Here is a 23,669-nt window from a genome sequence, read left to right on the forward strand (position 1 = left end):
GAGTCAATAGGGTGGAGAACAATGTAAACCAGGGTGGACAACAGGGGTTAGTAGGGCAGAGGACAGGGGATCAGAAGGGCAGTGTACAGCAGTTATCAGTACAAGAGACAAGGGTTAGCAGGGCAGAGGATGGGGTGCACAAAGCAATGCACATGGGTCAGCAGGGCATAGGACAGAGATTAGTATGGGTATGGGACAGGTGTAAGCAGTGCAGAGGATGGAGTGAACAGGGCAGAGGATGGAGTCAGCAGGGCAGAGGGGTGTGGTCAGCAGTACATAGGATTGGGGTCAGCAAGGCATAGAGTGGGGTCAGCGGGGCATAGGACAGGGGTAAGCAGGACATAGGGCACAGATTAAAAGGGCATAGGACAAGGTCAGCAGGCATAGGAGTGGGCCAGTAGGGCATAGGACTGGAGTCAGCAGGGCATAAGACTGGAGTCAGCAGAGCATAGGACAAGGTCAGCGGGGCATAGGACAGGGGTCATTAGGGCATAGGACAGGTCAGCAGGGCATAGGATGGGGTCAGCAAGGCACAGGATGGGGCAACAGGGCATTTGATGAGGTCAGCAGGCATAGGACAGGGGTCAGTAGGGAATAGGACAGGGGTTAGCAAGGCATAAGCTGGGCTCAGCAGGGAATAGGACGAGGTCAACACGGCATAGTACTGGGATCAGCAGGGTACAGGATGGGTTCAACAGGGCATAGGACAGGGTCTGCAGGGCAGAGGACAGGGGTCATTAGTGCAGAGGATGGGGTCAGCAGGGCACAGGACTGGATCCACAGGACAGAGGACAGGGGTTGGCAGGGTATAGGAAGGGGTTTTCAGGGTATAGGATGGGGACAGCAGGGCAGAGGATGGGGTCACTGCTGGCAGGGCATAGAATGGGGTCCACAGGGCAGAGGACTGGGTCACTGTTGACAAGGCACTCAACAGAGCTGCTCCTCCTAACACTGAACACAGTTGAGATCAGATTATTTTACAGCTGAGCTGCTTTTCCGATCTGATAACTGCAACAGCCAGCTATACACTTTGTAGACCGAGGTTTTTTGAAAAAAGCATCTGATCTCAGCTGTGTGCAGTGTGGAAGAAAAGCAGCTCTGCTACAAGTCCTGTGAAGAGTTTGAGTCCAGTCTGAGGATGGGAGGAGGAGCTTACTGACCTGGGCACAGCATCCATGTGGTAGGGCGATCTGGATGTGCTCGACACTGCTTCAGCAGGCAAGCTAAATGCAGGCAAGCAGGGTGAGCTTGGGAGCATCAGAGGTGGCCAGGAATGGAGGTGGGCAGCATCAGAGGTGGGCAGGATCAGAGGTGGCCAGGAATGGAGGTGGGCAGGATCAGAGGCAGGCAGGAACGGAGGTGGGTAGGAAAAGTTTTAAAAAAAGGTGTTTTTTTAAATTAAATGTTCCTTATTAACCCTGCTGATTATTTTTCTATTTTATTAATTAATAATATTTAAACTTTTTTTGTTTTTGTTTGCTTTGTTCATTAATATTTTTACACCTTTAACATATATTTACACGCTTCACATTAGGAAAAAAAGTGCAACATTGAGAAAAAACCTACTTTACTTCATTTGTGAATAACTTTGCAATGCTTTGTACGAGAACCATAATTTTAGTGTAATTTTAAACAGGACAAATTGCAGTAAAAATGCACACTTTTATGTGCAGTAACACTATTTTTAAACTAACTCTGCTAAAAAAAGAAAAAGTACATTTTGCTTAGTTTTAATGTGTTTAATTGTCTAAAGATTGGAAAAAAATTATTGTTGAAAGACAATATTCGCGAAAAGAAAGCCTTGTTTGTCCTTAAAAAAAACAATATATGTATTATGTTGCTATCTTAAGTAATGACAAAGTTATCGCCGCATAAACAGGTCCATGTCAGAAATGTAAAAATTGCTCTGGTCTATAACGGGTTAAGTGGTCAAGTCTGGGCCCTGACTAAGCCATGCCATGACAACCATCTTTTTCTCCTTCAACCACTGTGTGGTCATTTTTGCTGTGTGCTTTGAGTCATTGTCATGTTGGAAGCAGGACCGTATCTGCCACGAGGCAAACAAGGCACCTGCCTTGGGCAGCATTTTTCAGGGGGGCGGAATTGCCCTCAGGCAGAAGGGACAAGTGCCATCTACAAAGGGCTGTGCACGGGCAGTGGGACGGGCTCGGTTGTGTTCGAGAGAGGGGGGCGGGCTCTTGTGTGCTCGGCTGTGTATGGGAGGGAGGGGCGGTCTTGTGTGTGCTTGGGCACTCCCAGCACACATGTCTAGTGCTCACGGAAAGGTCCCGATCTCTTTCGATTGGGACCTTTCCCAATCATGTGACCACTGTGATGGCAAATCACGGCGGTCACATGACCTTAAAACCCTGCCCCGCCTCCCAGCTTCTGAAACCCTTAAAGGGCTGGGAGGCGCCAGTGCCAAGGGGTTAAATATAGCTGGATATAAATTCCAGGTTGCAAAGCAACAAAATGTGATTATTTTAAAGGGGGCAATTTTTTTCTATACCCACTGTACACATACTAGGGCCAATGTAGACAGGAGCCAATTAACCTAGCAGCATGTTTTTGGAGTGTGGAAGGAAACCAGAGCATCTGGAGGAAACCCACGCAGGCACAGGGAGGACATGCAAACGCCAGGCAGGTAGTGATGTGGTTGGTAATATATTTCTCATGCCAGTGTGTAATTCACATTGGACCTAACAGGAATAATGGTGCATGTACACCTACTGTTAATGCTTCACTCTTCTCCATGGAAGGGAATACTTGTAATTTTGAGTTGTCACCAGAAAAGGAACAAAGGGGGAGTCTTCCAATGGGGACACAGACTTTCAGTGACAATTGTCTAAAAGCATATTTCCCTCACTTCTGACATAGAGCGAAACCTCCCCAATGGGACACTGGGCCCCATTCACATCATCGCACAGCAGGAAAAGCATTCCCACTACGTGATGTTGACATTGCAAGTTTAATATGATTCTGCGTGTCGCATAGGGCAGCCCATTCAAATGAAAGTTCGTGTTTGACACCCAAAAAGAAGCTCCTGCTCCTTTTTCGGGCTACAAGTTTCATGTGCGTTTGGGATGGGATTGAAGGATAATGGCACACAATTGCATGCAGCACATCGTGCTGCGGTTGCCATGTAATTTGAGAACAGTGTGAACAGGGCTAAAATAGGATCGAAAACATCCCAGTTTGTGGCTTTAAATATAAAGTAATGCATCAACTGCCTCCAAGTATCTAATTTTAGGAAGGTCAAAGGATGGTAAACGTGTGGGTACCTCCAAACCAAGCATGCAGTTTTCCTGCCTATGGATTAAATGCAGGGTTAAGCTGGCTATAGACGGTTCGAATCTCAACCAGTTCAGCAGGGACAGCCAAGATTCGAACCTTCTATGGGCAGGTTGATTGTACCCAATTCAATTGTTGTACAACTTTGCTACAACCAGCTTGTTGGATTTTTCATGTGATTATATTTAGCAGCTATAGCAATAGTCACAGTGTTCTCTCGTCAGGGATGGATCCCCCCCCCAGGAGAGAATACAGTAGCTCTGTGGGAGGGATTCCCCCATCAACACTGACTGTGTTGATGGGGGAATCAAGCAATTTTCTTTCTGCAACCATGGGTTTAGATCTATGCCTGGCTTAAGACACCTCAAGCACCATCGTATCGCGGGGGAAACAATAGTGACTCTATAACACTGGTCTGATGGGGAAAGCCCACATAAGATTGACACACAACCTATACAAAAACAGCTTAATTGTGGCAATCTTCTCTTATCTACTGTATAGTCAGATTAATAAAATTAATATTTACTTAAAGCCAAAATGTTTTTGGTCAGAAAATAATTAGGACCTTTTGCTGGCTGCCTATGTCCCACTGGGGAGACTTCCTTTTAGATCCTATATCAAAAACACAAGAGAAAAGGAGTGTAAATATTTACAAAGTAATGGTAATGTCTTCTGGAATTAAGTGTCTCCATAGGAAAATGTCCTTTACATGAAAACTGTTCCTGGGTATGACCAGTGGTGTATTTAGGTTTCGTGCTGCCCTAGGCAATACAAAAATCGGCTCCCCCCACCACCACCACCACCACCACGGAGGGACTCTGACACCGATCTACCCCATGAAGAGAACCTGACATTGACCAACAACACCCCAACCCTCCTCCCACCCAAGAGAGCCTTCCACTACCACCGTCCCCCCATACACTGGCAACTCCCCCCCCCCCACCCCAGTGAAAGAGAGAAGACACTCACCTTCACAGCTCCAGACATCCCCGGAAACAAGAGTCAGGCTCTGCATACACCGTCAAGAAGTCCGCAGCCTCACTCAGATCCCACCTGGTCCCCATGCTGTATGTTTCCCTTCTTCCATCCCTTCTTTCGGGGAGCGGAGCTGCCCCACTGAAAAATGCTGCTGCCCCCCTAAAAAATGCCGCCCTAGGCAAATACCTTGTTTGTGGTAAATACACTCCTGGGTATGACAACCACATAATTTTGGAAATTCTTTCAATTTCTGTCCTGGTAACAATCATCAAAGACAGATAACTCTCCCGAGCGATAACCCAGCCAGCACCCAAAAAAGGTTCTATCCCATTTGCACAGCCCAAAACTAAAAAATGTTATGCCTATAGATATATTTAATGAATAATCAACACTGTTTTTTTAGTTTTTGATCGGGTGGGAAAGGATTACATTCCTTTTCACTCTTTATTGCTATCTGTGGCTCCTATAGAGAGATTTTCCCTCACTTTTTATCCTGATAACAATGGTTCTGCAAAATGGGAAGTGAGGGAAAATCTGCAACAGGCACAGAGTTGACCTTTGCATACCTATCAGAGACATTATGTGATATAAACATAGGAATATTACTGAAAATCTGAACATTTGTAACATTTGGGGTCTGTGAATTGCTAAGTGGATTCAACCAATACGTTGCACATTTTTGTAAATATCCAAGGGCAATCTCCCCCTTGACGTTTACGTTTATAGCAAAGAGCCCTGGTGCCCTGACTGCCACCCTTTACTAATTGTGGAGGCCCATTCATTAGTCTGTTTTACTTTAACTTAAATATTCATTCGACTGAGTTCTGGTGGACAAATGGTTTGTTTTATTTCTTTTCACTCTTACTTTTTTCTGTGCTAACATCACGTTTCATGTTTTTTAACCAATCTGACTTTTTATAATGGACTTTGCTGACATATATATCAAATGTAACATAACTTTTCAAGGGGATGTAGCAAGCAAAAATATGGAAGCATGGATTAGTAAATGGCCGGTGATAATAGTGTAGCATGCCTATAATACAGTATATGACCATCTCCTATTGCATGTCTGCAATGTCTACCAGCTTTCTGTAGCATTACATTCACTGCATGTTATGTGCAGCCCCTGACGATGTCAGAGGCCACACTTGAGGCCCTTTACATCAAGAAAGTTGACCACCGGCAGTGCACAGAACAACGTTCCTGTCTGGAAACGAATTGTAGGTTCTTGTGTTGCATAGTTTTAGAACATTTAAAGGTGATTGTAGCGAGATTGTATAACCTGATAGTAACATGTTCGGCCAGCTTTAATGTTAAGGTAGAGGATGATTTATCATTAATAGCAATTATTTTTTTCTGAGATAAAACACAGTAGTACCTGGAAACCTAGCCTTCAACAAAATGGCAGCCATCTGCACACAGACACTGACTCCCTATTGCTTGAGTGTGAATAGAATGTGTAAGTGACTTCAGCACCTGTTCTTTTTTTGGGACTTAATCATTAAGACCTCTATGATCAAGGCCTGAAAAGGACGAAACTCATTTGTGGCATTCTCTACAGGTGTAGAACAAGAGCTGAAGCAATCTTATACCCATTCCATTAACACTCAGGAAACAGGGAGTCGGTGTCTGTGTACCTCCTAGTGAGCCAGACTTGCAGTGGAAGACCTCTCGTACAGGCTCCGGCTGAGGGGTCACTGATAGTGGAACAGTAACCACAAGAGCTCGGTGAGGTATGAGTGCCATGATCAGTCCTGTGGTCAGCATTGGTAATAACCGATGTCTTGCTGGAAGGATGCCCGGAATAGAACAGCTGGCAGCAGGCAGTTGTCTCAGCAGGGCAGGCTGGAAGCAGGCAGATGTCACCATGGCAGAGCAGCAGTAGACAGGCTGGCAGCAGGCAGATGTACCAGATGAGGGCATGCTGGACTGAGGAGCTGTAGTGGACTGGATGAGGCAGGATTCAGGGTCAGACTAGCCAGGTTGGCAACAGACAAACAGATAAGGCATAAATGGCAAACAGGAGAGGAGTTGAGTAACAGGCCATTGTCCGTAACGGTGGAGGCAGAGACAGTAGGCAGAGGCAAAATCCGGAGAACAAGCCAAGGTCAGGGCAGGTGGCAGACAAGTGGAGTCAGAAGCAAGCCGGGTCAATATTAGAGGTCAAACATAGGAATCAGGATATGTACACACAGAAGCTGCAGACCAAACAGCAATTAGCCAGTGCAGTGGATCTGTTTAAATAGCCCATTTGGTGCAGGCACTGGTGACAGGTGTGGGCCCATTTGCCTGAGTGCACATGCTGAATGCCCCAGAAAACTTCACTTGAGCTATGGGCAAGCATTTCCTGACACTGTGTGTGGACGGCCACCATTTTGTTGAAGTCTACTGGAGCCTGACAAGCCAATCCTGTTTGCCTTGCACCAGTTTATCCACATGCTGATCCAACTGATACAGGTTTGGGGGGCATTTGAATGGTTTATTTTCAACCTAGTCTGTTATGTATGGACTGAACAAGGTTGAAATAGTCACAGTGTTCTCTCGTCAGGGACGGCTTTTCCCCAGAGAGAACACAGTAGCTCTGTGGGAGGGATTCCCCCATCAACACTGTCAGTGCAATTTTTTTTCCTGAAACCACGGGTTTAGATCTATGGCTGGCTTAAGACACCTCTAGCGCCATTGTATCAATAGTGACTCTACAACACTGGTCAGGTGGGGAATGCCCACATAAAATTGACATACAACCTATACAAAAACAGATGAATTGTGGCAATCTTCTCTTATCTATAGTCAGAATAATAAAATGTAAATTTATTTAAAGCCAAAATGTTTTGTTGAAGTCTACTGGAGCCTGACAATCCAATCCTGTTTGTCTTGCACCAGTTTATCTACATGCTGATCCAACTGATAGGTTTGGGGGGCATTTTAGTGGTTTATTTTCATTGTTTTCGGAAACCTAGCCTATTATGTATGGACTAAACAAGGTTGAAATACCAAGAGTGTCCTCTTGGGTGCTACAAAAAAATGTGAAAATATGTAGATACAGAAAATGAGGAGGCTCTGACTTGTAGGCACCTTTTAGCAATATTGTTAGCTTTAAACACTTAAATGTGCTAGATTCACAAATCCTACAGTCACAGCTGTGTTGATGTAATCTTTCTTTGATTGTAAATTCACTTTGATCAACTCTTCTGGATTATGAGAATGGATGGTATAGTTGCATTACTCTTCTGAGACAAAATGTTTCTAGTCTGTAGAACATCTTAATGAAGAGACTGGAGCACAAAGTACAAAGTCAACAAAGAGCTTTTATGTTAGGTCTGCATGAAAGCCTGACTGATGTAGATAGCACCATTTCATTAAAACAATAACAAAATCAACTTTTAAATTGTTCCAGTTGGAATTGAAACAGTCCAGTCTACCTGACCTTTCTCTACAAAGATTTCTTTCAGAAATGTGAAATAGCTGTGTAGTCTTCCATCTCTTCAAATAAGAAGAAGCCATAGATAAGACTGTGATGTTACAGAGTGGCGGGCATCCAGCGGTTATGTGAGAACGATCTAGAAGTCATGAGCTACGTCTGATTACCCTGTCTGTTCTAAATTGCAGTGATTGACTATTGTTCATACGGCAATCACAGCTGTCAGCATGAATGTGTGGGCATCCTGAATGGCTACTACTGTCGTTGCAATGAGGGCTACAATCTTCAAAGTGATGGGAAGACTTGTCTAGGTGAGTTGGAAGTCCAAGGCCAGAGCAGAAATGACACACTATGCACACAGATCCCCATTCCCAACTCCCTATTAAAGAATGAATGTCCATATCTCATTACAACTATACCAATGTATTATCTACTTCTACTGAATGGATGGTATATTCGTCAGCAAAGTATATTTCTACATTTTGTCATTGTGGTGTTACAGAAGCAGGAACACTTTTCCAACTTTCTAGAGCTACAAAGACGAACATTGCTTTGTGCCAATATTTTCAGAAATAAGACTCACCTTTTCACCTTTTTAAAGGTATAGATGTTAATGTAGAACTAAAGGCAAAACTTTTTTTCAGTTTGGATTAAGGAAGTAAGGGAGGGTTATATGCCCTGTCATTTTATTTTTTGCCATCTGTGTCCCATTGGGCAGGTTTCCCTTAACTTCCTGTCCCATAGCCAAAACAGGAAGTTAGAGGAAATCACTGCAAGTTAAGGGAATTCCTTGGGGACTCCCAGGTCACCACAATTAGTGTCCCTATTGGAATATTTCCCCTCTATTATTTTTCTAGGGACAACCCAAAATGTGGGATTTTCTTTCACTTTCAATGATAATGGTAAACAGGGCAAATAGAGAGAGTGAATCCCTCTAATGGGGGCACAGACAGCAATAAAAACTAACAGGGGTTCTAATCCATCTCCACTCTACCCAAAAATAGTTACACTTTAAAGTAGAACCAAACTCTCACAAATGAATACTTAGTTTTGTAGAGCACAGTAAGATACAACAAGATCACGTTGTTTGTCAAATATTTCACATGCTTGTGGGCTAGACCTAGCGCTCGAAACCCGGAGGAGAGAGAACACACAAGGAGGCCAAGTGGTGCGGAAATATACAGTCAGGTCCATAATATTGGGACATCGACACAATTCTAACATTTTTGGCTCTATACACCACCACAATGGATTTGAAATGAAACGAGCAAGATGTGCTTTAACTGCAGACTGTCAGCTTTAATTTGAGGGTATTTACATCCAAATCAGGTGAACGGTGTAGGAATTACAACAGTTTGCATATGTGCCTCCCACTTGTTAAGGGACCAAAAGTAATGGGACAGAATAATAATCAGAAATCAAACTTTCATTTTTTAATACTTGGTTGCAAATCCTTTGCAGTCAATTACAGCCTGAAGTCTGGAACGCATAGACATCACCAGACGCTGGGTTTCATCCCTGGTGATGCTCTGCCAGGCCTCTACTGCAACTGTCTTCAGTTCCTGCTTGTTCTTGGGGCATTCTCCCTTCAGTTTTGTCTTCAGCAAGTGAAATGCATGCTCAATCGGACTCAGGTCAGGTGACTGACTTGGCCATTGCATAACATTCCACTTCTTTACCTTAAAAAACTCTTTGGTTGCTTTTGCAGTCTGCTTTGGGTCATTGTCCATCTGCACTGTGAAGCGTCCAATGAGTTCAGAAGCATTTGGCTGAATATGAGCAGATAATATTCCTGAAACACTTCACAATTCATCCGGCTGCTTTTGTCAGCAGTCACATCATCAATAAATACAAGAGAACCAGTTCCATTGGCAGCCATACATGCCCACGCCATGACACTACAACCACCATGCTTCACTGATGAGGTGGTATGCTTAGGATCATGAGCAGTTCCTTTCCTTCTCCATACTCTTCTCTTCCCATCACTCTGGTACAAGTTGATCTTGGTCTCATCTGTCCATAGGATGTTGTTCCAGAACTGTGAAGGCTTTTTTAGATGTCGTTTGGCAAACTCTAATCTGGCCTTCCTGTTTTTGAGGCTCACCAATGGTTTCCATCTTGTGGTGAAGCCTCTGTATTCACTCTGGTGAAGTCTTCTCTTGATTGGTGACTTTGACACACATACACCTACCTCCTGGAGAGTGTTCTTGATCTGGCCAACTGTTGTGAAGGATGTTTTCTTCACCAGGGAAAGAATTCTTCGCTCATCCACCAGAGTTGTTTTCCGTGGTCTTCCGGGTCTTTTGGTGTTGCTGAGCTCACCGGTGCGTTCCTTCTTTTTAAGAATGTTCCAAACAGTTGTTTTGCCACGCCTAATGTTTTTGCTATCTCTCTGATGGGTTTGTTTTGTTTTTTCAGCCTAATGATGGCTTGCTTCACTAATAGTGACAGCTCTTTTGATCTCATTTTGAGAGTTGACAGCAACAGATTCCAAATGCAAATAGCACACTTGAAATGAACTCTGCACCTTTTATCTGCTCATTGTAATTGGGATAATGAGGGAATAACACACATCTGGCCATGGAACAGCTGAGAAGCCAATTGTCCCATTACTTTTGGTCCCTTAACAAGTGGGAGGCACATATGCAAACTGTTGTAATTCCTACACCGTTCACCTGATTTGGATGTAAATACCCTCAAATTAAAGCTGACAGTCTGCAGTTAAAGCCAAAAATGTTAGAATTGTGTCGATGTCCCAATATTTATGGACCTGACTGTATATTATCATGAGTGCTCCAAGAAAGTAGCACAAAGTATGTATACATGGCAGCACAGGCCAGCAGAACTTACAGAGAACTGTGCTGAGGATACCCGAACACACTGCTGATACTTGTCATCTGACAGAAGAGTTGGCTGGAAGGCAAGACTGACAATGAAGCACCTTGAAGATGATGGTCTCCTGCCTGAGGCACAGCGACTGTCCCTACTTTGTCCCTTCTCCACTGGAACTTTGCCCAACACTAAGCACTCTGTCCTTGACCAGCGGGGTTTCTGTCCCTAACCTAGCCACTGCACAAATGCGCGCAACCATTGGAGGACCGTGCTATTTATTAGCACTGCCCACACCAAAGATGGCCGCAGAGATCAACCAGGGTAATAGTGTCCAATTGGACAGCTGCTCTCGTGATAAGGTCTCAGAGGAACATGGGTTCCCCTTGCCCTCCTCTCTCTCTCTCTGCATGGCAGATAGTGCCACCTATGCAGGGTGGCCATTTTGGCCTGCTGCTCGTGTCAAGATCAGGCTCCACACTTCACAATCACATCTCCGGAGCTGACCCTGCACATCTTCACAGAAGCAATCAATTATATCAACTGGAATGCTGTACAAGATACAAAATAACTTTCCTTCGGGGTCCGTTCACACCACAATTTCTGCCTTCCAGATGCGTTTCTGAATGCAAGTTTTTTATATGTTTTTGATGAGTTCTAGTGCAGTTTGCCCCCTTTTTCTCTTCATCTTAGTTGAGGGCATTTGCATTCCTATGCATTTTTCATACTTTTTGCCATATTCCAGAAGCATTCCATACAGAAAAAATGCAACATGTTCTACTTTTGTTGACTGCACTGGAATGCACTGCACTGGTGTGAACTAGGACCATTGGAATCCATGTTAAACACTATCATGGGGGGTTATTTTCTAAAGCTGTAGCCTGCAAAATCTGGTGCAACTCTGCATAGAAACCAAATCAGCTTCCAGGTTTTATTGTCAAAGCTTAATTGAATAAGCTGAGTATAGAAGCTGAATGGCTACCATGCACAGCTGCACTGGATTCTGAGTGCTCCAGTTTTAGTAAATCTCCCCCAATGTTTATTTGATGCAGAATAAAAATGCACCAAACTGCATCTGGTACAATCCAGCCCTTAATAAAATAGCCAGAAGGGGTAAGTTCTATTCTGACCTGTTTTGCATTAGATACAGCTCTTGCTCATAGAGTTCTTTCTTTGAGACAGTGCTATTCCTAGCATGAAACATGTCAGAATAGAATTTGTTCCTGCTGGTTATTTTAATAAACGAAGATTATTTTGCATCTTGGTGTTCAGCATTCCTTCTGGATCTCATTATTTGTTAATACAACAATATGGTTTTCCCCTTACTCTGTTCATTCTTTCTCTCCTTGCACTATACACATTTGGTAGACTTGTATGATCCTCCTGTAGATGTGTGACTATCACAGTTTTACTGTGGTGACTCTGGCTGAACCTGTCAGTGTCATTGCACATTGGCACAGCTGCTTGTAGTATAACCCAGGAGCAGACAGGTAGGGTGACAACATTGTACCAGAACTGAGCAAGTGTTGTCTCCCTAGGAAAGGATGTGCCTGTGGTTACAGGAAGGAAGTGCTTGCTGCTTATGATCTCTAAGAATGGTTGAACTGAATAGCAGAAAAATTTAAAGGAAAGTATTGCGCTTTTTTACATTAGACATGTGCAACAACATATTTGGCTTAAAGTGTATGTAAACCCTAACTCTATAGTTCAGTATGTTTAGCATCATGCTTTACTGTATACAGTTTTTAACATTTTTTTAAACAATTAGCAGTGGTATTGCCAGCCTTCCATGGAAGCTCATTCTGCAGCCATTGTGCTACCAATTTGATAGGCCTGATAGCCAGTCCAATGGCCAACTGAAGGAGCACACTTGACAGGTTGAAAAGCTGGTGGCTGTAGTTTAGTGTTGCCGGCCTTAAACAGGAAGACAAGATTTACAGGTAAGAACATTTCAACAGATTTTCAAAAAAGCTATTTGATTAACAGAGATGTATAAAGTGAGGCATGATGCCAAAACATACTGAGAAATACATTTTGGGTTTACATACACTTTATGTCTGTCTCATGAATATACAGGTGAAACTCGAAAAATTAGAATATCGTGCAAAAGTTCATTTATTTCAGTAATGCAACTTAAAAGGTGAAACTAATATATGAGATAGACTCACTACATGCAAAGCAAGATAGTTCAAGCCGTGATTTGTCATAATTGTGATGATTATGGCTTACAGCTCATGAAAAACCCCAAATCCACAATCTCCGAAAATTAGAATATCACATACAATCAATAAAACAAGGATTGTACATAGAACAATATTGGACCTCTGAAAAGAATAAGAATGCATATGTACTCAGTACTTGGTTTGGGACCCTTTTGCAGCAATTACTGCCTCAATGTGGCGTGGCATGGAAGCTATCAGCCTGTGGCACTGCTGAGGTGTTATGGAAGACCAGGATGCTTCAATAGCGGCCTTCAGCTTTTCTGCATTGTTCGGTCTCATGTCTCTCATCTTTCTCTTGGCAATGCCCCATAGATTCTCTATGGGTTTCAGGTCAGGCGAGTTTGCTGGCCAATCAAGCACAGTAATCCCTTGGTCACTGAACCAGGTTTTGGTGCTTTTGGCAGTGTGGGCAGGTGCCAAGTCCTGGACATGGGCTTCAAATGTCGTATTCCTCCTGTCAAGCTGCTCCTGAACAACAAACAACGTCAGAAGCGTCTTACCTGGGCTAAAGAAAAACAGACCTGGTCTGTTGCTCAGTGGTCCAAAGTCCTCTTTTCTGATGACAGCAACTTTTGCATCTCATTTGGAAACCAAGGACCCCGAGTATGGAGGAAGAATGGAGAAGCACACAGTGCAAGATGCTTGAAGTCCAGTGTGAAGTTTCCACAGTCTGTGTTGATTTGGGGAGCCATGTCATCTGCTGGTGTTGGTCCACTGTGCTTCATTAAGTCCAGGGTCAATGCAGCCGTCTACCAGGAGATTTTGGAGCACTTCATGCTTCCTTCCACAGACGAGCTTTATGGGGATGCTGACTTAATTTTCCAGCAGGACATGGCACCTGCCCACACTGCCAAAAGCACCAAAACCCGGTTCAATGAATGTGGGATTATTGTGCTTGATTGGCCAGCAAACTCGCCTGACCTGAACCCCATAGAAAATCTATGGGGCATTTCCAAGAGAAAGATGAGAGACATGAGACCGAACAATGCAGAAGAGCTGAAGGCCGCTATTGAAGCATCCTGGTCTTCCATAACACCTCAGCAGTGCCACAGGCTGATAGCTTCCATGCCACGCCGCATTGAGGCAGTAATTGCTGCAAAGGGGGCCCAAACCAAGTACTGAGTACATATGCATGCTTACACTTTTCAGAGGTCTGATATTGTTCTATGTACAATCCTTGTTTTATTGATTGCATGTAATATTCTAATTTTCTGAGATTGTGGATTTGGGGTTTTCATGAGCTGTAAGCCATAATCATCACAATTATGACAAATCCCGGCTTGGACTATCTTGCTTTGCATGTAATGAGTCTATCTCATATATTAGTTTCACCTTTTAAGTTGCATTACTGAAATAAATTAACTTTTGCGCGATATTCTAATTTTTCGAGTTTCACCTGTATATGAGCAGGGCCAGATTAGGAATATCATAGGCCTGGTGCTGAGAAATTTGGTGGTCCTTTTTATGGAAATCAATCAAATGAAAACGCAAGCAATTGTGTTAAAACAAATTAAAATAGAGAGAGGGGGTGAGAGATAGGGGGGTAAGAGTAAGAGGGAGGTGACAGAGAGAGGGGGGGTGTAAGAGAGGAGGATGTGAGGGAGAAAGTGAGGGAGGGGTTAAGAGAGAGAGGGGATGAGGGGGGGTTAAAGAAAGGGGTTGAGAGACAAAGAAAGGGGGTGAGAGAGAGAAAAGGGGTGTGAGAGAGAGAAGGGTTACAGAGAGAGAGAGGGAAACAGAGAGAGGGGTAAAAAAGAGAAGACAAACTTAAACTGTTAACAAACTGTGTTGAAAAAACAGTGACAGAAGAACTAGATTATAGTACATTGTCCAAATTCATCACTCGTGCATAGGGAAGCCACCAGTCTGATTCCAGGTGTAGATTTAGATGGCTCTAGGTCCTTAGTGTAGCCATTGTCAACCTTTCTATCACAGTTTACAGGGAAACTCTGCAAAAATTATTATATCTACAACAACCCCTGATACATTTGTGTGGTCAGATCACTGTTTTACATCCCCTGATCTACACAACAAAATTATTTTTTTTTTTAAATCAGATTTTATTTAGTAAAATGTTCTCTTTTTCAAAACATCATAGAAAAAGAACACAAACAGATCATACTCGCCACACGGCATCACAAAAAAGAAAAGAAAAAAAAAATCACAGCTATCATAATAACAACTCTTTGGAGCATACTAATATATTGATGGAGAGCTACAGCCATAAAATAACATCATCTATAAGGCCAGGTTCACACCTATGCAGTTTAGGTTTGATACATTTCTGCAGTGCTTTTTGCAGTGTGTATTGTGTTTTTGCACATGCGTTTTTGACACGTTTTGCGGGGAGTTTTTTCTTGTTGCTAGGCAAATTAAAACACAAAACACATAAAAAAATGAATAAAAAAAGCAGCAAAAACACAATACATGCTTTTTGCAGCATCTCCATTGAAGTCTATAAAACCAAAAACACAAAGTTTTGTGTTTAAAAAAGTCCCTGACTCTTTCCAAAAAACACACTGAGTGAAAACACGGAGGTGTGAACGTGTCCCATAGGAAATCATGTTGAATGGACTGTAGTCCATAGGTGTGAACCTAGGCTAAGCTGATTCACACATGTGCTGTGCAGATTGAAGCTCAGGTTTCATAGCTAATTGATACAGTAGCTGTTCACAGGTTCATGTCAGGTCTACAACAGGTTCAGGACAGGATTAGCTCAGGATCTTATCCTGTTCATACATATGAGGTTTAGAAAAGGTTCCCATAGAAGTCAATAACCTGTTAACCGCACCTGAAACAGACTGCACTGCTCAGAAATCAGACATAACTCTTTTTAAAACTGCACTGAATCCACACTGCCAGTGCACCAGACATATGTGAACAGGCACCATAGGAAGCAATGTTATTTCACATGTCATGCAGATTGGATGCAGTTCAAACTGCGTCCAATCAGCATACATGTGAACGGGCACTAACTGACCATCAAAACATAGCATCTATAAAAAGAAATATCATGTTTCCCCATACATAGAGACCAATACTTAAAACAGAATACCCCTAATCCTATACAGGAGACATAAACTCAAGTCATTTTCACCAAATGGCATCAAACTTACTCATTGAGTTTCTTAAAAAATATGTATGTTTTTCAAAAGAAATAAGCTTCTTGAGATCAAATATCCAGTCAGATAAAGTAGGAGGATATTGGGAGGTCCACTTAAGGGCAATTTGTCACAAAAAGTGCCCGCAGAATAGTAGTCAGCATAGAGGATGTGTAGAAAGAAGAGTCTACGTAGCCCAATAAACATGTACGTGGTTCAACAGGAATTTTCACATCCAAAAGACCATTAAGTGTACCAAGCACTTTTGCCCAGTATCTCTGGAGTTTAGGGCATCACCACAAAAGGTGTATAAGAGTACCAGGTTTACCACATCTAGCACAAACTGGGTCAGATTTCAAGCCAATGGTGTGGAGAGTTTAAGGGGTTCTAGACACCCTAAAGCAGTGGTCGGCAAGCCGCGGCTCGCGAGCCACATGCGGCTCTTTACACGCTTTAATGCGGCTCTTGTGTGCCGGGCGCCCGCTCCCCTCCCTCCTCTCGGGCGGCAGGGACTCTGCAGCGTGATCCAAAAAAAAAACAGCCAGGGCAGCGCGCTCATATGCAATGATTGGCCAGTCTCGCTGCCACACACATCCTGATAGCCAGTGATTGGCTGTCAGGATGTGTGTAGGCGGGGCAGCGTGATGAATGTGAGAGGAGCTAGGCTCATATGGGGGATGAATTACTATATGGGGGATGAATTACTATAGGGGGGATGAATTACTATAGGGGGGATGAATTACTATGGGGGATGAATTACTATATGGGGGATGAATTACTATGGGGGATGAATTACTATATGGGGGATGAATTACTATATGGGGGATGAATTACTATAGGGGATGAATTACTATGGGGGATGAATTACTATATGGGGGATGAATTACTATGGGGGATGAATTACTATGGGGGATGAATTACTATATGGGGGGTGAATTACTATGGGGGATCAATTACTATATGGGGGATGAATTACTATATGGGGGATGAATTACTTATGGGGGATGAATTACTATATGGGGGATGAATTACTATATGGGGGATGAATTACTATGGGGGATGAATTACTATATGGGGGATTAATTACTATATGGGGGATGAATTACTATGGGGGATGAATTACTATATGGGGGATGAATTACTATGGGGGATGAATTACTATATGGGGGATGAATTACTATAGGGGGGATGAATTACTATAGGGGGGATTAATTACTATAGGGGGGATGAATTACTATGGGGGATGAATTACTATATGGGGGATGAATTACTATGGGGGATGAATTACTATATGGGGGATGAATTACTATGGGGGATGAATTACTATGGGGGATGAATTACTATATGGGGGATGAATTACTATGGGGGATGAATTACTATGGGGGATGAATTACTATAAAAACTTATTGAAACTAAAAACAGTGTACCATCCTATGTATTTTCAGTTTTAAAAATGTGGCTCTCAAAATAAATTTCAATCGTGGTTTTGGCGAGATTTGGCTCAGTTGAAAAAAAAGGTTGCCCACCACTGCCCTAAAGTATAAAAATCTGTGTTAATCTGGAAGATAGAGAAAGAGAAACAAAAGGGAGGAACCTACGGATCCCCCTCCAGACCTTCGCCGAGATAGGGCTGATGTCCTGTTTCCACCTTGCCTTAGACCGAACAGGAAACTTCAATAAAAATGTCTCTAATAAATCAGTATATGTGTAATATGTCCCTTAGTTGACATTGCTTGAACTATTTTGTCCGGAGCCGGAGTGGGAAAAAAGAACACTGCAGCTGAGGAAAATTGAGCTGGTAACGCATGACGCAGTTGGAGAAACTGATAAAACCACTTTTGATGTAAAGAAAACTCTGTCCTTAGCTGCCCATACTAAGAACACCATTATCATACAATTGTGCTAAGGTTGAAACCCCTGCTCTCTCTCATCTCTGAAAGCCCTGGAGGGCAGAGAGCTTAGGAATCTTATCGTTCCCTCATATTGGAGTATATATATTAGGATTAGAGATCCCCATCATTTTCTTAGTTTCCTCCCACACCTTGCATATCAACGCCAGGGTAGGCATAGCAGTTAATGAAACACCCGCAATGCCCCTTCCAGGACATAAAGTGCTGGCCGACCCCTAAACATATGAGAAAATATTCAATAAGCAGCACTAGGAGGTCTCTCTTGAGCCCCCCCCCCCCCCCCAAAATGTTGTAATTGAGCAGCAAGAAAATATATCCTCGTTTAAGGTACTGCTAATCCTCCAGCATCCCTAGCATATTGTAATCTCTAATTTTATATGAGGGGCCTTCTTTCTCCAAATTAGATCCCTAAATATACTATTAAAGTTAATACAAATCCGCAGAGGTATCCAAACAGGCAAGTTATATAGAAAGTATAAGAGTTGAGGCATCCATGTCATCTTGAGCAAGTTAACACACCCTAACAAAGAGAAAGGTAACTTACTCCAAGTTTTACTTTGAATTTGAAATCTAGACAATGTTGTCTGGAATAAATGCCTGAGATGAGGTGGGTATTGTTACACCCAAATACTTCATGGATGACACAACTCTTGAATAAGAGAGTGCAGGTGGTAAAGAGATTAGCAAAGGGTCCAGTGGCAGTAACATAGCTTTCTCCCAATTTATGCCAAGATCTGAAAATGTCATCAACATATTTAATTACTCCCAGGAGAGATAATTGAATATTAGATAAAAAGAGAAGGTTATCATCTGCATATAAGGCAATTTTTTGACCTGGAGCGGGATAGATTTCCAGCTCCTAGATCATTCCCTGTTGAAGGTCTTTCATCTTTGGAGAGACTATACAGGGAATTGGGGCTACAAGATACACTATATTGCCAAAAGTATTGGGCTCGCCCTTCAAATTATTGGATTCAGGTTCCAATCACCTCCATGGCCACAGGTGCATAAAATCAAACACCTTAGCATGCAGACTGCTTCTACAAACATTTGTGAAAGAATGGGTTGCGCTCAATGAATTCAAGTCCATCTGTGAAAATTCCTTGCTACTAAATATTCCACAGTCAACTGTCAGTGGTATTATAACAAAGTGGAAGCAACTAGGAACAACAACAACAACAACTCAGCCATCAAGTGGTAGGCCACATAAAATGACAGAGTGGGGTCAGTGTATGCTAAAGCGTGCAGTGCGCAGAAGTCGACAACTGTCTGCAGAGTCAATAGCTAAAGACCTCCAAACGTCATGTGGCCTTCAGATTAGCACAACAGTGCATAGAGAGCTTCATGGAATGGGTTTCCATGGCCTGGCAGCTGCATCCAAGCCTTACATCACCAAGTGCAATGCAAAGTGCTGGATGAAGTGGTGTATAGCACGCCACCACTGGACTCTAGAGCAGTGGAGACGTGCTCTCTGGAGTGATGGATCACTCTTTTCTGTCTGGTATTCTGATGGATGTCTCTGGGTTTGGCAGTTGCCAGGAGAATGGTACTTGCCTGACTGCATTGTGCCAAGTGTAAAGTTTGGTGGAGGGGGGATTATAGTGTGGGGTTGTTTCTCAGGGGTTGGGCTTGGCCCCTTAGTTCTAGTGAAGGGAACTCTTAAGGCATCAGCATACCAAGACATTTTGGAAAATGTCATGCTCCCAATTTTGTGGGAACAGTTTGGGGATGGCCCCTTCCTGCTCCAACATGACTGAGCTTCAGTGCACAAAGCAAGGTCCATAAAGACATGGATGAGTGAGTTTGAGGTGGAGGAACTTGACTGGCCTGCACAGTGTCATAAACCTCAACCAGATAGAAGACCTTTGGGATGAATTAGAGCTGAGACTGCGAGTCAGGCCTTCTTGTCTGACTTCAGTACCTGACCTCACAAATGTGCTTCTGAAAGAATGGTCAAACATTCCCATAGAAACACTTCTAAACCTTGTGCACAGCCTTCCCAGAAGAGTTGAAGCTGTTATTGCTCCAAAGGGTGGGCCAAATCAATATTGAACCCTATGGACTAAGACTTGGATACCATTAAAGTTCATGTGTGTGACAAGGCAGGCGTCTCAATACTTTTGGCAATATAGTGTATTTGTAGACAGCTACATCCTGCTAAAAGTGCTCATTCTATTCCAAATCTCATAATTCTTTGTCCAGAATTGATCTGGCTTTGTGCTCCACAGAGCTCACCCCAGCCCTAGTTGAGATCAACATAGAACCCAGAGGAATATCTGACTATTCTCCCCTATTAGTTACTTTAATATCTGGCCACCCAGAATCTAATATTTCATGACGACTGAATCCTTTCTGGTTGGATTTTTTCCCCAAAGAAGATCCCCTGCATACTTCTATTGAGATATTTTTTTCTCTTCATGTGGGTTCCATTTCCCCATGGGTAGAATGGGATCCATTAAGACTTTCCTTGGAGGGTTTCTACTTTAACAAGTCAGTGTTATTAAAACTGCGTCCCATAGGGAATTGGAATTTGCTAAGGAGGAGCCCTCGGCAGCGGAACCAACCATATTTTGAATCCTATTCTAGACAATAGTTTAGATGGTAGTCCTCTCAGAGAAGGTTCAATGAGTTGTTAGAAGATAGGGATAGGAATAAACAGTTTTTTAGGAAGAGGCTGACATGGGCTGATGGGGAGGCAACTGGTAGGTTACTGGCTCAAATAGTTCAATCTCAATCAAACCCCACTACTGTTTTGGCTTTGAAGAACCAGGACGAGATTAAGTTCAGGCAATTTCTATTGTGTCTGTTTTTCAGTCTTGTTATCAAGATCTATATGCTTATAAGACTGACTATACACTGGCTGAGCTGACCGCTTTTATTGCTACAATTGATTTTCCCACTCTGTTGCTGGTAGTTCAGAAAGCACTCGATGCCCCAATTACTTTATATGAATTGGAAACTGTTGTAGCCAGTTTCCCTAATTCTAAAGCTCCGGGGGTTGACAGTCTTCCTATGGAGATCTATAAAAAATATAGTGCAATGCTGCTTCTGGCCCTTCTTATTGCAATTAATGAGGCTTTTTTGGAGGGTCAGCTCCCAGACTATGGGTGAGACTGTTATAGTAGTTATACCTAAGAAAGATAAAGAGCCTTTGTACCCGGAGTCCTATAGACCTATTTCTTTATTAACCACAGATCTTAAAAAACTTTCCAAGGTATTATTATTATTATTATACAGGATTTATATAGCACCAACAGTTTGCTCAGCACTTTCCATTGCAGTTTTGAGTCAGACTGATAGCCTAGAGGCAACTCAGACAGTTCCTATTTAGCACAAGTTGTTTAGTGAAGTCTGTATTTATGTAAATCAATTCCTATTATACTGGCAACGCAGGGGACAGTAATACAAAATACGTGGGTACTTTTTATAGTAAGGTTTACATTGTGGACAGTAAAAATGTGAAAATGATCTACCTGCCTATTCCTTTTAGTGTGTGTATGTCTATAAGGAGGTGGGGGATTTTCTACACAAAAGCCAAATGAAGGCCAGGTGGTTCTATTGTAATATCCAGAATTGGGGGGCCCATGAACTATAGTGAAAGAGATTTATGGTGGATGGAAGCATAGTATGAGTTATTATTATTATTATACAGGATTTATATAGCGCCAACAGTTTGCGCAGCGCTTTACAATATAAGGGAGACAGTGCAATTACAATACATTTCAGTACAGAAGGAATGTGAGGGCCCTGCTCGTGGAGCTTAGTTGAAGATGTAGCTACTACAATGCTCTATCATTATTTAAATAATGTAACTATTGGCCATCCATAATGAATAGGACGGGACTAGAGGGTTAACTAGGTGAAGCAGGGGAGTGGTCACACTGACCTGAGTCTTCCTTAGGCCACCTGACTACTTCCCACCATCGAACCATATTTACTAGATATTATGACAGCTTTATTGGCTAGGTTCACTTTGTCAGAGGTCAGATAAACTTAGCTGAAGTCATTAGTGGGCTATGGATAGTCTGACGTCTGTCCTGAACTTATGGCTAGGACAAGCCTTGTGGCAATGACAGTTTGTGCTCACAGTTCAATATAAAGTATTAAAAAAAGGTGAATCTGTATAACAAACAGTGACACCACATAGGGGAAATAGTAATAGCAATAATTATTCCATTCACTAACTTCACCAATTGGGTGTGGGTCACAGTATCCAAAAAAATGCACTGAAAAAAATGTTTATGGGGGAAAGCCCCCATGAGGAAAGAAGGAACATACTAAGGGACCCAACTGAAATAATAGCTTTATTGAAACCACATATAAATATTTATGCAATTGTATATAAACAGATCAAACAATGTCTCCACCCATCACCTATTAAAAACATTATTATTATTATTATTATTATACAGGATTAATATAGCGTCAACAGTTTGCTCAGCGCTTTACAATATAAAGGGAGACAATACAGTAATAATACAGTTCAATACAAGAGGGATAGGAGGGCCCTGCTCCTTGGAGCTTACAATCTAAGAGGGAGGGGCTGGTGGTTCAAAAGGTAATAACTGTGGGGGATGAACTGATAGGAGGAATAGAAGATTCCTTTATTAGCTGAAGGCAGGATAGGCTTCCCTGGAGAGATGGGTTTTCAGAGATCACCTAAAAGTAGGCAGAGTAGGCGATAGTCAGATAGATTTGGGTAGAGTGTTCCAGAGGGTGGGGGAGGCTCTGGAGAAGTCCTGGAGATAAGCATGGGAGGAGACAAGGGAGCTAGAGAGCAGAAGGTCATGGGAGGAGTTGAGAGGATGGTTTGGGTGATATTTGGAGACAAGATTGGTGATGTAATTTGGGGCAGAGTTAGAAAATGAATTTATATGTTATTGTTAATGTTTTGAATTTTATCCGTTGGACAATGGGAAGCCAGTGGAGGGATTGGCAGATATGGAACGGTTAGTAAGGTGGATGAGTCTGGTAGCAGCATTCATGATAGACTGAAGAGGGGATAGCCTGCGATGAGGTAGGCCAATGAGGAGGGAGTTACAATAGTCAAGGCGAGATATAACAAAGGAGTGAATAAGTTGCTTAGTGGTTTCAGAGGTTAAGAATGGGCGTATCTTGGAGATGTTGCAGAGGTGAAGTCTGCGAGAAAGTGATTGGATTTGGGGCTAAAAGGACAGATGGGAGTCTAGGATTACACTTAGTACTCTGGCATGAGGGGAAGGACTGATGGTTGTATTATTGATCTTGATGGAGAATTCAGTAGAGGGGGCACAGGCTGGAGGGAATATTATGAGCTCAGTTTTAGAAAGATTTTGTTTGAGGAAGGTACTAGTTAATAGACTGACTAAGGTCATTACTCATATTATTCACCCTGATCAGGCTGGATTTATGCTCAATATGTCAACAGTTGTTAATATCAGGCGGGCCTAGTTAAAATATGCAGGTCCCAGTTTCATACTCCTTTTAGCACTAGACGCTATTAAGGCTTTCGATAGTGTTGAGTGGTCATATTTGTGGGCCATAATTAAAAAATTCAGTTTTGGTTCCACCTTTTGCCAATGGGTCTGGTGTATACTACTTATAGGGCTTCAGTCAGCGTTAATAGTCCCCAGTCTTCTCCTTTTAGACTTTTTCATGGCACTAGGCAGAGGTGTCCATTGTCCCCCCTGCTTTTTCGCCATATAGAATATCTGGTCTGCCTCTTACAGGCTTCAACAGACATGATCGGGCTTGGTCAGAAGTGTTTTTAAGGAAAAACTAAAATAATTTTAAAAAACAACAATTATGAAATTTAAAAAAATACCATTTCCAGAAAAGAAACAGTGAATATTGTAATGTTCTTCTTGGTGGCCAGAGAAGAAATTGGCCATTACAGTGGGGGGGATGAGTCAGTATAGAAAAGATGTCTTACTTTGGT

General features: G+C 42.7%; 1 protein-coding gene across 3 annotated transcripts in view; it reads left to right on the forward strand.

Annotated features, from left to right (window-relative positions):
• Positions 1-23,669, forward strand: part of MATN4 (matrilin 4) — a 135,515-nt gene that overhangs the window by 83,697 nt on the left and 28,149 nt on the right. For 2 of the 3 annotated variants that reach the window (XM_089690644.1, XM_089690646.1), the window contains one exon: positions 7,879-8,001. The exons of the other annotated variant lie outside the window; for it this stretch is intronic. In XM_089690644.1, the coding sequence (XP_089546770.1) occupies positions 7,879-8,001 (123 nt within the window). The remainder of the gene's footprint in view (positions 1-7,878; positions 8,002-23,669) is intronic. 3 annotated transcript variants of the gene reach the window in all.

Source organism: Staurois parvus, unplaced genomic scaffold (assembly GCF_062004578.1).
Source record: "Staurois parvus isolate SC_StPar_1 unplaced genomic scaffold, SC_StPar_1.0 ptg000538l, whole genome shotgun sequence".
Taxonomy (NCBI): Eukaryota; Metazoa; Chordata; class Amphibia; order Anura; family Ranidae; genus Staurois; species Staurois parvus.